The 19,008-nt window shown below is 40.7% G+C and overlaps 1 protein-coding gene across 1 annotated transcript; it reads right to left on the reverse strand.

The window, feature by feature from the left end:
- Positions 1 to 362: 362 nt before the first annotated feature.
- smn1 (survival of motor neuron 1, telomeric) lies at positions 363 to 18,840 on the reverse strand. Its single transcript, XM_072582042.1, has 9 exons — positions 18,730 to 18,840; positions 18,486 to 18,557; positions 11,778 to 11,900; positions 9,224 to 9,418; positions 8,966 to 9,127; positions 6,519 to 6,590; positions 4,813 to 4,926; positions 1,532 to 1,597; positions 363 to 520 (listed from the first exon to the last, which is right to left on the reverse strand). Exons 1-8 carry the CDS (start codon positions 18,781 to 18,783, stop codon positions 1,544 to 1,546), a joined length of 846 nt encoding a protein of 281 aa, XP_072438143.1. The 5' UTR covers positions 18,784 to 18,840; the 3' UTR covers positions 363 to 520; positions 1,532 to 1,543.
- Positions 18,841 to 19,008: the final 168 nt, after the last annotated feature.

The following is a 19,008-nucleotide window of genomic DNA, read 5'->3' on the forward strand; positions in this document are numbered from 1 at the left end:
CAATAATATTCCCCTTCCTGGCACCATTCATGACAGAGACTTGTTTTAATCTTGGCAGACATCGATCAGAATTTAGGATATAAAGAAAGGGTTCAGAATTGATTCAGATTCCACACCCTGAATGTCAAATTTTTTTTTCCCCTTTACTGATGCTGACAAATCTGTGTCTTGCCAGTCTTTTGTTCTTTATTTCTGATCATACCTTCCCTTTCCATAGAACCACGTATCAAAAGCTTAAGGTGTAAAGAATATCCACAACCCATTGCATGTTGACGATTTGGTTAAAAACAGTTAATTTCAGGAAATTTTCCAGTTATGCAGCATCCAAATCAGTGCACTTATTGCCTTATAACAAACAAAAGTTATTGAAACCAAAATATTTTATTCACTATTCGATACAAAGCAAATACTCAATCCCAACGATCCCCAAACAATGGCTTATTCATACAGAAACCAATAACATTTGAACATAATCCATTGCAAAATGATGCACTCCTCTCCTTGGGAGAGAAACGTTCACCTGCAGAGAGAAAAAAAAAAGGATCAATCTTTTTTCCCAGTTCAAGCAAAGAAGCACAGTATGCATGATGGGTAATTCCCAATGGACTTTGTACCCATCAAACACAGTTTCCATAGTGAGTTTCAAACCTTGTCAGCATAATACTACTTATGGAAAGATAAACACGAAAAATGATGTGTCTCAGGAGTTAGTGCTGAGGCCTCAACTCTTTACAATTTATCCAAGTGATGTTAATTAAGAGACTAGAGGTTTGTTAGGTAGAGATAGAGCTGAAAGTCAGTTGTGTAGAAGACAGAAGGCACCTAAAAATGGTTATAAATATGTTAAGTGATTAGGCAAACATCTAACAAATGGGGTATAATGTGGGAAGGCGGAGAATTGCCCAATTTAGTAAAAAGAATAAATGGTCACGTCTACATGTGACCCACAGTAACGTGCCTGGCTCTTAACTGCCTTCTGAAATGGCCTAGATGCCTTTCAGTTCAAGGGAAATCAGGGATGAGCAATAAATACTGGCCTTGCCACTGACCACCACATCCCAGAAGAATACAGGAAAAAAGATCTTAGTCAGTGACTTGTGGGTCATTGACGGATATCACCCAGAAAAAAGATATCAGCTTCATTTGCAAGTCTGAACACTAAAGTGGACTCTACAACTGCTTTTGTGCCCCTGAACTAGGGAGAAGCAATAAAGAGTTAGCAAGAGTTTGTCATTCAACGTCCCCAGCTGCACATGAACCTTGGACAAAACAGAATCAGTTTGATTTCAATTCCCTCCCCAGTTAAATAACTTGGAGATTCTCTAGATTACTAACCATCCAGGTTAATAGATGGACAAAAATAGAAATTGCAGGAAAGGTTCAGCAGGTCAGGCAGCATCTGTGCTGAAGGGTCACTCAACCTGAAACGTTAACGCTGATTCTCTTCAGAGTATTAACCTAGATAATCTCTGAAACTGCAAACATGCAGGTACAAGCACCTTCAGGAACTGAGGAAAATAAGTAAGCTTACTTTTCTAACAAACTAAGAACGAGGAGTCTTCCCCATGCCTGCTTCCAGTCGACCTTGCTTGAGACCCTACAGGGAAAAACATAATGAGTACCAATGGTAAGCTTATCTTTATGCAACATTTTTCTTGGCACCTAATAAACATAATAAACATCTCAAAATGATTCAGAGGGGCATCATAAAACAAAATAGAAAATATTAGGTAAGATGACCAGTATTCTGGTGAAAATAGATTTAAAGTGCAACACAGAGGTTACAGCACAAAAAGGTCCTTTGGCCCACTGAGTCCGCAGCAATCAAAAGCACATATTTAACTACTCTAATCTCATTTTCCAGCATAAGGGCCATAGGCCTTGACATCGCAAGTACACATTAAATACTTTCTTAAATGCTTCTATCACGCTCAGAGGCAATGATTCTAGATTCCCACCATGCTCTGGGTTAAAAAAATGTCCTCACATTTCCTCTAAATGTCCTGTCGGTTATTTTAAGTCTGTGCACCCTGCTCACTGATCCCTCCACCAAGGGGAGGACTTCCTCTCTGTCTCCCATATCTATGCCCCTCATTTATACATGTCTCAATCACGTACCCACCTCAGTCTCCAAGGAAAACAACCCCAATCTCTCTTCACAACTAAAACGCTCCAGTCCAGGTCACATCCTAGTAAATCCCCTGTGCACCATCTCCAGTTCTATTACACCCATCCTATAGTGTGGAATCCAGAAAATCACACAACACTTTAACTATGTTGGGTTACACAAGGCTGAGTGAGACAGAGGAATTGAAGGAAAATCAGTATTAGGAGGGAAATGGTGTTGAGGAAATTGTTGAGATTAAAGGTTGATAAATCCACTTCCCAGAGTCCTCAAAAAGTGGCTCGGAAACAATGATGCTTCAGTGGTCATCTTTCAAGATGCTATAGATCTTAAATGTTCCAATGGACTGGAAGATAGCTAATGTAACCCAACTTTTTACAAAAAAAAAGAAAAATTTTAGACTGGTTAATCTGGTATTAGTGCTAGAGACCACTAAAAAAAAAAGTTTAATAGCAGAATTGGATAAGTCGGCACAGATTTATGAAAGTAATATCATGCTTAAAAATCTATTGGAATTCTTCATCAAAGATGTAACTCAACAGTTGATGAGTGGTAAACCAGTGGATGTGGTTTACTTGGACTTTCAGAAGGCTTTAATAATGTCTCACATAACAGATTAGCATGTAATATTGAAGTGCTCAGATTGGGGATAGTTAACAGACACAAATACAGATCTAGTTGGCAGATGGGAAATGAAGATTAGGAATAAATAAATCATTTTCCAAATGGCAGCCAGCAACTAATGGGGTACTACAGCTATTCACAATACATGAGGGGTAAAAAAAGCAGGATCTCTAAATTCGCAGGCAACAAAGCTGGATGGGAAGGTGAACTGTGAGGAGGATGCAGAGATGCTTGTGATTTGGACGACATGAGTTTTTGAGCAAATGCATAGCAGAAGGAGTATAATCAGGATAAATGGGAGGTTCTCTCTTTGGTGTCAAAGACACAAAGGCAGATTATCTGAAAGGTGATAGATTGGGAAAGGGAGAGGTGCGACAAGTACTATTACACCAGTGGCTGAAAGTAAACATATAAGGACATTTGGATAAATACATGAATAGGAAAGGTTTAGAGGGATATGGGCCAAGAGCAGGCAGATGAGACTAGTTTAGTTTGGGGTTATGTTAGGCATGGATTGATTGGACTGAAGGGTCTGTTTCCATGCTGTATGATAATGTGCAGCAGGCAGTGAAAGTGGCAAATGGTATGTTGGCCTTCACAGCAAAAGGATTTGAGTACAGGAAGAGGGATGTCTTGCTGCAATTGCACAGGGCCTTGGTGAGACCATTCCTGCAGGACTGTTTGGGGTCTTGGTCCAGGTAGAGTATGGAGGGCAACAAAGGTTTATTAGATTGATTCCTGAGATTATTGGATCAGTTCAGACCATATTCACTGTAGTTTGGAATCTATAAATTTCAAAAGGGGGAGGGTTCAGTTAACTCATTTGACCAGGCGGCTGGTTTGTGATGATCAACATGTGGGTTCAGTTCTCATAGCAGCTGAGGTTACCATGATGGACTCTGCTTCTCAACCTCTCTCCCCACCAGTCAACTCACTTCAACGAGCAACCCTATGGTCCGGTCAGACTAAGGCAATTTTACATTTACTTTCCCTCTATTCCCGGTTTCTATATTAAGATAAAGATCGGACCTTGCTAAATATTAAAATTACAAAATCACAATTGTTCCAGCGCAGAAGTTGACTATTCGGCCCATCATGCCTGCACCAGCTCTTCAAACGAGTGTCATTACCTAGTGCTATTCTCCTACCTTTCCCCATAACCTTGCACACTATTTCCATCTTGAATGCCTCAACTGAACCTACTCATTGAACATTTGTCATAGAAAAACTTTTTTTCTCAAAATAATTCGATGTTGGAAAACTTTTCTTTCCTCCCATAGGGACACTGGAATAGTGCAGGGAAGTAGTGAAGCAGAAGATCATTAGTTGACAGAGCTGGCTAGGGGTCGGATTGGCCCACTCCAGCTCTTATTTGGAGAAAGTGAGGACTGCAGATGCTGGAGAGTCAGAATTGAAAAATGTGGCGCAGGAAAAACACAGTAGGTCAGGCCCAATCCGAGGAGTAGGACTGTTGGCATTTCAGGGGTAAGCCCTTCATCAGACAATCCTAATAAAGGGTTTATGCCTGAATCGTTGACTCTCCTGCTCCTTGTATGCCTGACCTGCTGTGCTTTTTCAGCACCACAGTTTTCAACTCCTGCTCCTATTTGTTAACCGAGTGGCCCGGAAGAAATGGAAACAAACTCAATCCTCTCTATATTTTCTATCCACAGACAATTCTCGGGAAAACTGGATCACCACACAAGGCAATAGTTCTGGACAATTTTCACACTCTGAACACTGATGTAGCAAAGCTCTTACTGTTTCCTTACTGCAAGTCAACTTTGGGGAACTAAATTTATGATTTTCCTGATCTGTGTATATTCATTGTACATACTTTGAGTGTGCCTGGGACATTTTTCTAAAAATTCTAGGTTAAGCAGCATGAACATTAAAAATTCAAGACTACAAGAACCAAATTTTAAAAATCAACCTGGACAAAAAAACCTGGATCAAATCATGATCACCTTTTTGAACCAAATACAGTCCTTGTACACAACTAACACGTAATTGAAGCCTGTAACACAATATGAAAGTAAACTTTCGTAAAACTAAGTACTTACCAAATAGTAACCAGTGTGATAGCCACTCATGTACCATGCTATTAGCATGCTTCCTAAAGCTTCCTCGTCCTCATCAGTTGAATCTGGCCCCATCGGAGGTGGAGGGGGAATTAACTACATTGGGATGAAGTAAAGTTCAGTAAAGAAATGTTTCAAAATTTCCAAAAAATGTAAGAAGTATTCCTGTCTCATTTCAGGATTTAGAAACAAATTTCAGAGTAACCAGCCTCAAATCCATTTGAAGGTTTTTTTCTTTAAACAAAATACAAATACAAAATACTCAAAAAGGTCGGCATGGGGCTCAGTGTTTAGTACTGCTGCCTCACAGCACCAGGGACCTTGGGTTTGATTCCAGCCTGGGGCAACTGTCTGTGTGAAGTATGCACATTCTGCAGTGTCCGCATGGGTTTCCTTCAGGTGCTCCGGTTTCCTCCCACGATCCAAAGACGTGGGTTAGGTGAATTGGCCGTGCTAAATTGTCCAGTGTAGGTTGGGTGCATTAGTCAGGGGTTAAACATAGGGGAATGGGTTTTGGTGTCATAGAGAAGTTACTCTTCGGAGGATCAGTGTGGGTTTGTCAGGCCGAAGAGCCTGTTTCCACACTGTAGGGATTCTATGAGATAATGTTTTATAAAAAAGAATGAAAAACTGAAAGCTGGCCAGATTTCTCCAGTCTGCCCATCCATGTACCTCAATTTAAAAAAAAATATGCAGATACCCTTTTCTACTTGAACTGTGGCCCAAGAAAAACACTCAAGCAACATGGGCGGTGCAAAAAAAGAAGTTGACGCTAATACATTTCACAATTTGTTAAGTAAATCAGTTAAGAACTTAAATTGAAGAAATAGTTCAACCATATAATTTTGCATTTTGACAATTTCTAATATAACAAATGAAGTTAAAGACATATTGCAACATTTTACAAATAAAGTGTTTCTAAATTCAACTCATTAAATGTTCATGAGCAGAGCAGTGAGGAGATACCAAAGCACAAATTAACTTGTGACCGCAAAAACACAGAAAACAAGTCATGTTATTCAACCTCAAAATAGCAACATACCATTGCTCAAAAATTCAGCAAACTTACTCAAAAATCCCATTCATTTAGGCAATATGATGCTACATATACAAACCAAAGTAACAGAAGTAAACATCCAGTGCCACTCAGTGCAAGCTGGAAGAACAATACCTCATTTTCTGGGCCCTGCAACTGTTTGGACCCAGTATAGAGTTCCCTAATTTCAGGGTTTGAACACCTTTTCCTGTGTGCTTACCCCAACCCCCACATACTAAGCCTGGTCATCACATAGGCTGCTAGCACATACAACCCATTATCAGCTACTAGTGATCCCAGTTAGCAGCTACTCATTCTCTCAAGCTGACCTTTATTCACTCCTTTATCTGCCAACTATTTTTCCCTCTCTCTGGGCTCCATTGTCACCTGAGATTTACTCCTTTCCACTCTCCCCACCTCTTCTCCAACTCACATACAAACCTTCTCCTGGCTACTCTAAGTTCTGAAGAAGGGTCATTGGACCCAAAACATTAACTCTGCTGCCTAACTTGCTGTGATTTTCCATCAATTTCTGATTTTGTTTAAGGGTATTTATCAGCTCCACTACAATACTACAACTAACAGCACACAGCAGCTAGCCCAAGAAATCTACCTGCAATTTTTGGTACTGCATAACAAGAAACTCACTCACTGGTGGTCCTGCTGGAACAGTCGGTAACCATCCAGGTAAGAAAGGCGGTGGACCGTGAAATTTTGCACCAGGCTGTACAGAACAAAAAAGATTATTTTATAATATAAAAATACATAGACAAAACAAGAGAAACAGATTATTCAATCCAACAAGCCTATATTAATCTATACCCTCCATGCAAGCAAATTCTTCTAAACATATACACATTAAAAATTCCAACCTTTTTCTCTGTCCCAACTGGTCAATAAATTAATTAAAATCAGACAGCATCATTTTTGTTATTCATATTCAATTCTCTATTTTGATCTCAACTTCTTTCGTATGCTTCCTGCAATTTGTACACAACTTAACTTAAAGCAACTTAGCATAAAGGAACTAAGGTTTATCTTTACTAATGGAGCACTTGCTTCTATTTCTTATATTTTTCTGCTTGGAATAGTACTTGCACTTAAGGAAGATTATGGTTATTACAGGTCAACCATCACAGTCCCAAAAGATTTCCTTAGGGTAGAATCCTGGCTCAAACACCATCACCTGCTTCAGTAGTGACTTTCCCTCCATCACAAATTTGGGTCCATTCACTGAGGATTTGACAATGCTTAATACCACTCAACACCTCCAGTACAAAAGCAATCTGTGCCAGTATGGAGTGAAGCCTAAACAATAGTCTGCTTTGTACCATTAAGTACCGAGTCATGCAACACAATTACGAGGCAATTACCATTTCAAACAAAAGAGAATCAAACAGGTGGGGGAGTCCAGAACTAGAGGGCATAGGTTTAGGATGAGAGGGGAAAGATATAAAAGAGACCTAACGGGCAACTTTGTCACGCAGAGGATGGTACATGTATGGAAGAGCTGCCAGAGGAAGTGGTGGAAGCTGATACAATTGCAACAATTAAAAGGCATTTCGATGGGTATATGAATAGGAAGGGTTTGGAGGGATATGGGCCAGGTGCTGGCAGGTGGGACTAGATTGGGTTGGGATATCTGGTCGGTATGGACGGGTTGGACCGAAGGGTCTGTTTCCATGCTGTACATCTCTATGACTCTATCCTCCCCTGACATTCATCAGCATTACCATCATAGAATCTTCCACTGATAACTTTCCAGGGGAGGTTACACTGTCAAGAAACTGATCTGAACCTATCTATATAAATATTGTGGCTACAAGAGTTGGTAAAAGGCTGTGAATTCCAAGGCAAGTAACTCACCTCCTGACTTCTCAAAGCCTGTCCACCATCTAGAAGGCACAAGTCAGGAGCGTGATGGAATACGGAAATAAAAACAGAAAGTGCTGGAAATACTCAGCATGGCTGGCAGCATCTGTGGAAAGAGAAACACAATTAATGTATTGAGTCGAATGTGACTCTTCTACACATTACACAGTGTGATGGAATACTCCCCACTTGCCGAAATAAGAACAGCCTCTAAACCATCAAAGCTGATCATCCCATTGAAGACAAATTAACCTGATTGATTAGCATTCAACCTGCCACCTTCAACATACACTCTGTCCACCACTGGCATACAATGGCGGAAGGGTGCATCATCTACAAGATGCATTGCAGAAACACACCAAACTTCCCAAAACTGTGACCTTTACCATCTAGAACAAAAGCAGTAGCCACAAGATCCCATGAAAGGCACATACTATTCCTGACTTGCAATTAAATTGCTACTTCTTCAATGTCATGGCATCAAGATACTAGAATTCCCCTCCTAACAGCACTGAGTGTACCTGCCTCATATGGATGCATTGCAGAAAAGAGACTCCTTACCACTGAAGTGTATTAGGCAAATCCTGACATTCACAGAAATGAATATTTTACAAAGAAGAATAAAAAGAACTGTACATTGTATTTACTAAACAATCAGAATTGAACAGAATCATTTAAATGTAGTTCAATAACACTTATTATAGCATCAGCACACACAAGGTAGTCAACTTCCATTCCCACTACAGTACACGCATTGTTCAAAAAAAAAAGCCTGGGGTATGAAGTGCTCAAAATCTGCAAAAAACTCAAAAGAAAAATAGAGCATGAGGCACAGAGGAGACGGGGGTGTGGGATGGAAGAATAAACAGGATACAAGTGAAAGAGTTGGCTAAAAGACAGTGCAGAGTAAGAAAATGACAGCAAAAAATATCAGGAGATCATGATGAGGAAAGTAACTCAAAAGAAAAAAAAGACAGCAAAAAGCATTTAAAAATCTGGTAATAATCCTTTAATTTCAAGACAAAGTAGATGCACACATACTGGCCAGGAAGCACTGACTCTTTCGTCAACTTCGTGAAAATTCTCAAGAGTTAATTACATAAAAGAAACATGCTTTTAAAAATATACTTATAGTAGACAAGACAAAAAATTAATACATATTTTGTGTTTATGTGATTTAAAAATAAATAATAAAATTTCACTAGGCATTTCTATTCAGGCACTTACAAAGCCAAACCCTGGCATTTGTGGTGGTTGAGGGGGAAGACAGTGATTCCAGGTAAACTGATCCAATGGTGTTTTTAATTTGGTTTCATTTGATTGGCGAGATTTATAGACAGGTGAAATGGCATCACTTTCATCTGTTGATTGCTGGCTGAGCCCATTTTTCTAAGTACAAAGAAAAAAATAGCTGTTAAATAGGCTTACCAGATTGTGGTAGAACGGATATTTTACGTAGCAAAAGCACAAATTATTATTGCTCACCTGTTTAGAACTCTCATTCTCTGCCTCAGAGCTGTCAGCTGGAACCAGCTCTGCTAGATTCTGCTCCTCTTCATTGCCATAACCAGTATACATCACTACGCACGTTCCACGTTTTTCATTAACAGACTTAATCGTAGCCGAGTACATGTTGCCATCTTCAGACCACACTGCATGACAGGCATCACCAACTCGCCACTGTGTTGGGGCAAGAAAGAAATCAAATTGTTTAAATTTCAATTCGGAGAAAGTGAGGACTGCACACACTAGAGATCAGAGTAAAAAAACATGGCACTGGAAAAGCACAGCAGGTCAGGCAGATAAGGGGCTTATGCCAGAAACATTGACCCTCCTGATCCTCGGATGCTATCTATACAACAAAATACTGCACCAAAGCTATCACATTCTCATTCAGAGGAAGATGTCCTTAACGCATTTGAAGATAAAACAACATCTAAAATGATTAAATTCATTCACAAGATATCAATGTCTGGCTTAAGCAGTCATTAACATAAAGAACAATATGAAAAGATCTGAAAATGAATAAGGAAGAAGTCTTCAAACCCACTAATTCAAGATTGGCATACACTTACATGTTGTAATCAGCACTGTCTATTGCATAACTTCATTGCTGACATTGATACTGCTTGTGCACAGTAGTGTAGAGAAATATGAATTCTAATGTAAAGCTTGAAAGTAACAAATATTTTAAAGGTAAAGCAAATGCTGGAAAGATGACAAAAACTATTAAGTACCAGAAAGACTCAGCCAGTCTGGCAGCATCTATGAAGAGAAAAATAGAGTTAACATTTGTGTTTGAGTAAGACATCTTATGAAGAATGTACTCGTCTCAAATCATCAACTCTATTCCACTTTCCATATGCTACCACACCTGCTGAACATTTCCACCATTTGATAGTTCAAAGATTTTACCAAGCTAGACTAATAATAGCCTTATATACCTTAAAACTAATAATATCGTTATATACCTTAAAAATCATATCCATATAGGTTGATATGAAATTAATGACCAATTTTTAGCCTGAATGTTTTTCCTCATCCATAGCTTAGTTTGTGAAAACTTTCGGTCAAAACATTCATCCTGGCTTTCATCCATCACAGCAAGCAGCAGATTCACAAATTATTTCAGAATTATTAAGGAGAAACTAGAAGGAAGAAGTGAATAGAGGTTACAATGGTATATTTAGATGAGGAAAGCAGATGACAGTTTGAATGGACTGTACATGCTGGCGAGGCTACATTATATGGTCTGTTTTGGTGCTGTATACCCTATGAAATCCTATTCAGGGCCCCCTCTAATTAGTTTAAAGCCCTTTTCATTACCCAAATTATTTGATTCTGCAGGACACTGGTCCTAGCACAGTTTTTTAAATTACTTAATAAAGATTTCCTCAGCAATATCATCTCTTTCTATTCATGCATCACAACTTCTTCATAGTTACCCTGCTCCCTCAAACAGCCCTGCAGCTGCAACTTACTATCCCTGAATCACATCTGTGGTCACAAAAATATCCTACTATTTGAACTATCAAAGTCTCAAATGAACAATTAAGCACTCGAGTACAGATTCAAACTGGGTCTAAAAGTTGGAGATAGTGAGTACTGCAGATGCTGGAAATTTCTCAGACCCCTTCCCCCCCCCCCCCCACCCCCCCTCCCCCTCCCCTGCCCTGCCCTGCCTTGGTGAAGGGTCTTGCCCAAAATGTCGACTCTCCTGCTTCTCCAATACTGCTTGATCTGCTGTACTTTTTATAGCTCCACATTTTATCAACTCCAAGAGAAGGTAAACGCTTATCCTGAAGTATCAAAGGATTATGGCTAAGTCCTTAACAGTAGTCACCCTCACTTGTTTTGGCATTCTATCTGCTACCAGTCACTTATCAAATTTACATCCAGCAATCAAATGTTTGGGAAAACCATTTCATATCCCACCCTCAGGGGCAGGAATGGTCAGCCTGAAACCCCGGGGGTGGGGGGCTTTCAAGCCATGGTTTAGAAATTCTTGATTTATGCCTAACCCTGCCTTCTTATACAGGTCTCACCAAATATGGAATCAGTTCCAAAGCCCTCTGTCCTGCACCCTCTCTTTCTAGCCAGGTTTTCATCTCCAGGTTCTAATTCGTCTTTCTATATTTGCCTCTTGGATATTCACCTCTCTTTCAGAAAGCTCTGTAATTGCAATATGGTGAAAGTGAGGACTGCAGATGCTGGAGATTAGAATCAAGAGTGTAGTGCTGAAAAACCACAGCAGGTCAGGCAACATCCAAGGGGCAGGACAGTTGATGTTTCGGACAAAACCCCTTCATCAGGAATGGATGATAAGGGCTATTGCCCGAAATGTTGACGCTCCTGTTCTTCGGATGCTGCCTGACCTGCTATACTTTTCAAATACCACACTTTCAACTCTGCAATTGCAATATACCAACCCTGAGTCACATCTGTGACCACATAAACATCTGTCTTTTTCTTCTACATTCTCACCAAAAATACCCATCAGTTTTAATTTTTAGGATATAAACAAGAAGTAGTATTATACCTTTCTCTCTGGATGTACGTGACTCTTCTTTCTGTTTTTGTTTTTCTTCTGTTTTTGTTTTGTTCCAGTCCTACTGGAGTCCTTGGTAAATGGCTGAATATATTCACCATTCTTCAGGGCACTCTGAAGGAAAAGGAGATCATCATTATCAAAAAATATTCCAGGAAAATATTTATACAAATCTTTATGCCCCCAGGAAAAAAAAAGACAATTTTTTAATTAGGAGCCTGTAAGGGAATCAAGGCTTATGGGATAAAGCAGGAAGATGCCATTGTAGATTATTAAAATAGCCATGGCCTCACTGAATGCCAGAGCAGACTTGATTGGAGAATTACCTACTTCTTTTTTGTCCTTTAAGATTAAACTTTCACAGACATCTGAGCTCAGGGTATTAGATCCTTGTTATATCTTCAATGTTTTCTGCCTCCTCACAGAACAAAGCAGAAACAAGACACCTCCCGGGGGTGGTTGGGAGCAAAGAAAATGTAAAGCAAGAGAAACAGGTCTCAGGCACTGATCTCTGTTTCCCAAGCTCTATTTTCCTACTGGATTCAGAATTCCATACTCAGTGTCAGAGATTTCATCTAAGTTCCAGTAATCAGGATGGGCACTCTTCTGAAAATAACAATTTTTTTTTAAACTGCAAAACATACTGCCAAACAATGAACACTAAACTCAGAGTGACCGAGACAGAGAAAAAGGAGATATGATGACTTTGACAGTCATCTTTATCTAGGAAAGTATAGCCTAAAACAGGAGAAACCTGTAACAAATGTCGCACCAGTCCATTTCAGAAGGCTGACCAGACAAAGTTAAGTCAGCTAACTGAGATGGCATGGCATATCTTCAGGGAGGATGTTGTCTCTCTGGTATTTGTTAATCTTAGAAACTGGAATAACAACCAGGATACACAAAGTAAGTATTATACAACTCACATCGAAAAGGATTTTTCCCCGTTAAGCCCCTGGTGATTGTACAATATGTTTAGATATCAGGCACATTTTTTAAACACAGGACCTCTGGTGTGGTTAGGAATGTTGTTAATAGAATATCTGAGGCAGGAGAGAAATTTGAAGCACTTGTCTTTGTCTAGCTTGCCAAAGCAATCTAAAGCCCCAAACTGCCCACGATCTTTGAAAATTAGTGTGTACAGGAACCAATCAAGCAAAACTTAAAATTCAACAGTGCAAACTAGATCATAGTTATTCTCTCCAATTCGATCTACTGTTTAAGAGATCATGTGAAATGATGATTGACCATACTCTGAACAGACACCTAAAATGTGATTGTACTAACACAAAAACAAGAAATCATTCCACTGTCTTACCCAAACTTTTTCCACAAGTAATGCCATCAAAATCAGACTATCTGCTTACTAAATCACTTTTGCTGTTTATTGGACTTGACCATTAGGTAAAAATTGGCCCCTTATGGTTTCTGAACAGTGCAAGTATCAATCTTAAATAAAATAGAATACCAGCAAAGACAAAAAAAAAATTGGCCTTTTGTTTCAGGGAATTTTCCCTCCAGGTTCCAAGCTTTGAAAAATGTTCTTCTAGCTCAAGCCAAATTTTTCAAATCTGGATCATAAACTAATCTGCTTCCAGTTTGATTTAAGTCAGTCAATATACTGTACAAAATATTCCATAAACTAAAGACACTAAGGCCATAGGAACACACTCCATGTGGACAGAAAACGTGCAATCATTCCTACAAAAATCACTCATTTCAATTATTGGTTATAAATCCTGTCCTTGGATTTCACTATTGTTACTTCTATTTCTCCCTCATGTTATTATGTTTCTTAAATTCCAAAAGTAAAATCATTTGCTTAAACTTCGCCTTCCACTCATCTACCTATCCAGTTAGGTGTGCCTTGAAAACTTTAAGGCTCACCATTCAACAGTCAGCCAAAAGCAGATCAACTAGCCAATCACCTTCCGACTGTGTCCCGGTCCTTATTTTGTATAAATCAACTTTCATATTTATGAACAAGACAACAGCAACTGTTCTTCAATGTAATAACTCCCCATTAGAATCTTTAGGACACCCTGAGAATCTAAAAAGGTGCTTGTGATCCCAACTGATGGTAATACTGAACAAGTCATATACCAGGTAGAAACATGGCTTAACAGACCATAAGTTTTATTTTGTAATTTGTTCAACACGGTCACTGAACAAGAGGCTGCCAATATACTTTTAGTAACGTTCCTTACAAAGAAAAGAAAGCTATACAAGACAACTTGCAAAGATCTCATTACAAACAGGAAAAATAAAAATTCAATTCCTTTCTCCAGCAACATCCATCACAGACACTCATTACCAGTGAAGTATTACTATTAGCTTCACTAGAATTTACTACTCAATTAGTAAGATTGCATGCATTTTTTGGATTCTTTCTGCACATTCACTACATGCGATTCCTTAAAACCGTAGTATATGGGAGCATGAATTCAGCCTAAGTCTGTCCCACCATTCGATTAGAGCTGATATGTTTTTCAACCCCATTCTCCTGTCTTCTCCCAGTAAGCCTGAATCCCCTTACTAATCAAGAATCAATCCATCTCTGTCTCAAATAAGCTCAATGACTTGGCCTCCTCAGCCCTCTGTGGCAATGCGTTCCATAGAAGCACCATCACCTCTGGATGGATCACCTAAGGTTCACTCTAAGGCTGTGCCCTCTGGTTCTAGTCTGTCCACTAATGGAAACATCTTCTCCAGGTCCACTCTATTTAGGCCTCTCTTTATCTTATAAGTTTAAGGTGAACACCCTTCATCCTTCTAAACATTACCACATACAGACCCAGAGTCCTCTTCATATGACAAGCCCTTCAACCAAAGATTATTCCTGTAAACCACCTCTGAACCCCCAAAACCAGTAAATCTTTCTCTAGTTACAGGGCCTAAAACTGTTCCCAACCCTTATATAGATTCTCCTTTATATCTCTGTTGTTGTATTCTAACCCTCTTGAAATGACTGCCAACATTGCATTTGTCGTCCTAACTACCAAGTGAACCTACATGTTAACCTTAAGAGAATCCTACACTTGGAGTCCCAAGTCCCTTTGTGCTTTATATTTCCTAAACCTTTCCTGTTTAGCAAATAGGCTCTAACTCCACTCTTCCTACCAAAATGTATAATCTCACACTTTACTACATTGTATTCCATCGACCATTTCTTTGCCCAATTGCCTAGCATGTCTAAATCCTTCGCAGCTTTCTCACTTCCTCAACACTACCTGTCCCTTCACCTATCTTTGGGTCATCTGCAATTCTCTGGCTCTCAGGCTAATTCATTGAGTCAGAGGTTAAGAACATAGAACATAGAAAAATACAGAGCAGTACAGGCCCTTCTGCCCTCGATGGTGCGCCGACCGAAGCCTACCTAACCTACACTAGCCCAATAACCTCCATATGCTTATCCAATGCCTGCTTGAATGACCATAAAGAGGGAGAGTCCACCACTGCTACTGGCAGGGCATTCCATGAACTCACAATCCGCTGAGTAAAGAATCTACCCCTAACATCTGTCCTATACCAACCTCCCCTTAATTTAAAGCTGTGTCCCCTAGTAACAGCTGACTCCATACGCGGAAAAAGGTTCTCACTGTCAACCCTATCTAAACCCCTAATCATCTTGTACACCTCTATCAAATCTCCCCTAAATCTTCTTTTCTCCAATGAGAACAGCCCCAAGTGCCTCAGCCTCTCCTCATACGATCTTCCTACCATGCCAGGCAACATCCTCCTCTGCACCCGTTCCAGAGCCTCCACATCCTTCCTATAGTATGGCAACCAAAACTGTACACAATACTCCAGATAAGGCCGCACCAGAGTCTTATACAACTGCAACATGACCTCAGGACTCTGGAACTCAATTCCTCCACCAATAAAGCCCAGTACGCCATATGCCTTCTTCACAGCACTATTTACCTGGGTGGCAACTTTCAGAGATCTGTGTACATGGACACCAAGATCCCTCTGCTCATCCACACTACCAAGTAGCCTACCATTAGCCCAGTAATCCATCTTCTTGTTACTCCTACCAAAGTGAATGACTTCACACTTAGTTAACAGCACATATTCTGTCCAGTTCTTTTCTTCTGAATTCTGGGCATTTGGGATTGTATTGTAGACCCCCCCAATAGTCAGAGGGAAATTGAAAAACAAACTTATAAGGAGATCTCAGCTATCTGTAAGAATAATCGGGTAGTTATGGTAGGGGATTTTAACTTTACAAACATCGACTGGGACTGCCATGGTGTTAAAAGTTTAGATGGAGAGGAATTTCTTAAGTGTGTACAAAACAATTTTCTGATTCAGTATGTGCATGTGAAGAGAAGGTGCAAAACTTGACCTACTCTTGGGAAATAAGGCAGGATAGGTGACGGAGGTGCCGGTGGGGGAGCACTTTGGGGCCAGCGACCATAATTCTATTTGTTTTAAAATAATGATGGAAAAGGATAGACCAGATCTAAAAGTTGAAGTTCTAAATTGGAGAAAGACCAATTTTGACGGTATTAGGCAAGAACTTTCGAAAGCTGATTGGAGGCAGATGTTCGCAGGTAAAGGGACGGCTGGAAAATTAGAAGCCTTCAGAAATGAGATAACGAGAATCCAGAGAAAGTATATTCCTGTCAGGGTGAAAGGGAAGGCTGGTAACTATAGGGAATGCTGGGACTAAAGAAATTGAGGGTTTGGTTAACAAAAAGAAGGAAGCATATGTTGGGTGTAGACAGGATAGATCGAGTGAATCCTTAGAAGAATATAAAGGAAATAGGAGTACACTTAAGAGGGAAATCAGGAGGGTAAAAAGGGGACATGAAATAGCTTTGGTAAACAGAATTAAGGAGAATCCAAAGGGTTTTTACAAATATATTAAGGACAAAGGGGCAACTAGGGAGAGAATAGGGCCCCTCAAAGATCAGTAAGGCGGCCTTTATGTGGAGCCACAGAAAATGGGAGAGATACTAAATGAATATTTTGCATTAGTATTTACTGTGGAAAAGGATATGGAAGATGTAGACTGTAGGGAAATAGATGGTGATATCTTGCAAAATGTCCAGATTACAGAGGAGGAAGTGCTGGATGTCTTGAAATGGTTAAAGGTGGATAAATCCCCAGGACCTGATCAGGTGTACCCGAGAACTCTGTGGGAAGCTAGAGAAGTGATTGCTGGGCTTCTTGCTGAGATATCATCGATGGTGACACGTGAGGTGCCGGAAGACTGGAGGTTGGCAAACTTGGTGCTACTGTTTAAGAAGCGTGGTAAAGACAAGCCAGAGAACTATAGACCGGTGAGCCTGACATCGGTGGTGGGCAAGTTGTTGGAGGGAATCCTGAGGGACAGGATGTACATGTATTTGGAATGGCAAGGACTGATTAGGGACAGTCAACATGGCTTTGTGCGTGGGAAATCATGTCTCACAAACTTGATTGAGTTTTCTGAAGTAACAAAGAAGTTACAAAGAAGATTGATGAGGGCAGAGCAGTAGATGTGATCTATATGGACTTCAGTAAGGCGTTCGATAAGGCTGCCCATGGGAGATTGATTAGCAAGGTTAGATTTCATGGAATACAGGGAGAACTAGCCATTTTGATACAGAACTGGTTCAAAGGTAGAAGAGGGTGGTGGTGGAAGATTGTTTTTCAGACTGGAGGCCTGTGACCAGTGGAGTGCCACAAGGATCAGTGCTGGGTCCTCTATTTTTTGTCATTTACATAAATGATTTGGATGCGAGCATAAGAGGTACACAGTTAGTAAGTTTGCAGATGACACCAAAATTGGAGGTGTAGTGGCCAGCAAAGAGGGTTACCTCAGATTACAACAGGATCTGGACCAGTGGCAGATGCCCTATGGGGCAACGTTTTCACAGAGGGTGGTATTTGTGTGGAATGTGCTGCCAGAGGATGTGGTGGAGGCTGGTACAATTGCAACATATAAGAGGCATTTGGATGGGTATATGAATAGGAAGGGTTTGGAGGGATATGGGCCGGGTGCTGGCAGGTGGGACTAGATTGGGTTGGGATATCTGGTCGGCATGGACAGGTTGGACCGAAGGGTCTGTTTCCATGGTGTACATCTCTGATTCGATGACCCTCTATATGTCACAAAAGCTCAACTTAATAAACACCTCAGCAATTATCTAATCAGATACCTTACGTAGTTAGTTAAATGCTATTTTGAGTCTGCTTAAAAAACACAGCTTTGATGTTTTAGCAAAAAAAGTCACCTTCACAGAGCTGAAAATCAAAAATCCATTTGCCTCTACTTTTGAACCCGTGTTTCCACATAATATTATAAAATTTCATTAAAATTTAAAAAGGACAGTAGGAGAGAGATCATCCACTTGAAACGTTAAGTTTTTCTCCCCATCCCATACGCTGCAAATTTTCGGAATTCACGTTACGATAAACTCACGATCTCTTCCTCAAAAAATAACTTTCAATCTTCAATTGAAGACACTAGTGACAAACCGCTACGTGTTGACCTTTCCCTATATCATGATAAAGACAGAACTGAATCAGAGAACGTGTGATCCGCTCTGAGGAAGGGTCCGGGGACCCGAAACATTAACTCTGCTTTCTCTCTGTACGAATGCTGCCAGACCTGCTGAGTTTCCCCAGCAACTTGTGATTTCTTCGGGTCATTTTTGTTTCATTTTTAAACCTACCCCCCCGTGACTTCGGTGCATGAAGCCGACTTACTTTGAAGGAGGTCACCGCCTTGTCGTATGCCTTTATCAGCGCCGTGTCGTCCCAGATGTCCGAGTCGTCGCTCTGAAATTAGGAAAAGGACAGAGTGAGCGGCCGGCTGGACCGGGGTAGGGGGGGGGCGACAGGAAATCCCGGCCGGCCAGCCGCCCACCCCCACCCCCACCCCCGAGACCCACCCCCACATCGGTTCCTCGCCGTTAGCCCGGGATCGAGCTCGGCCCAAGGCCGCCATTACCTGTCCGCAGCCACGCCTGAACACCACCTCTCCCACTTGACTGTCCTCCCCCATGATCAGCGGCCAACACCCGCACACGACGCACCAGCCACCTCATCAAACTGCGACCAGTCTGCTGCTGATAGGCTCAACGCACTGTCCACGTCATCATCGGGCGACCTGGTGATTGGGACATGACATCCCTGTACCCTCCAGGGTGTCGACTCTCTTTCTCTGGTTTGATGGTGATTATTATTTGTTGTTTTTTTTGGTGGTGAAACTCCACTCCATTTACTACTG

The sequence above is a fragment of the Chiloscyllium punctatum genome, chromosome 2, assembly GCF_047496795.1.
Source record: "Chiloscyllium punctatum isolate Juve2018m chromosome 2, sChiPun1.3, whole genome shotgun sequence".
Classification (NCBI taxonomy): Eukaryota; Metazoa; Chordata; class Chondrichthyes; order Orectolobiformes; family Hemiscylliidae; genus Chiloscyllium; species Chiloscyllium punctatum.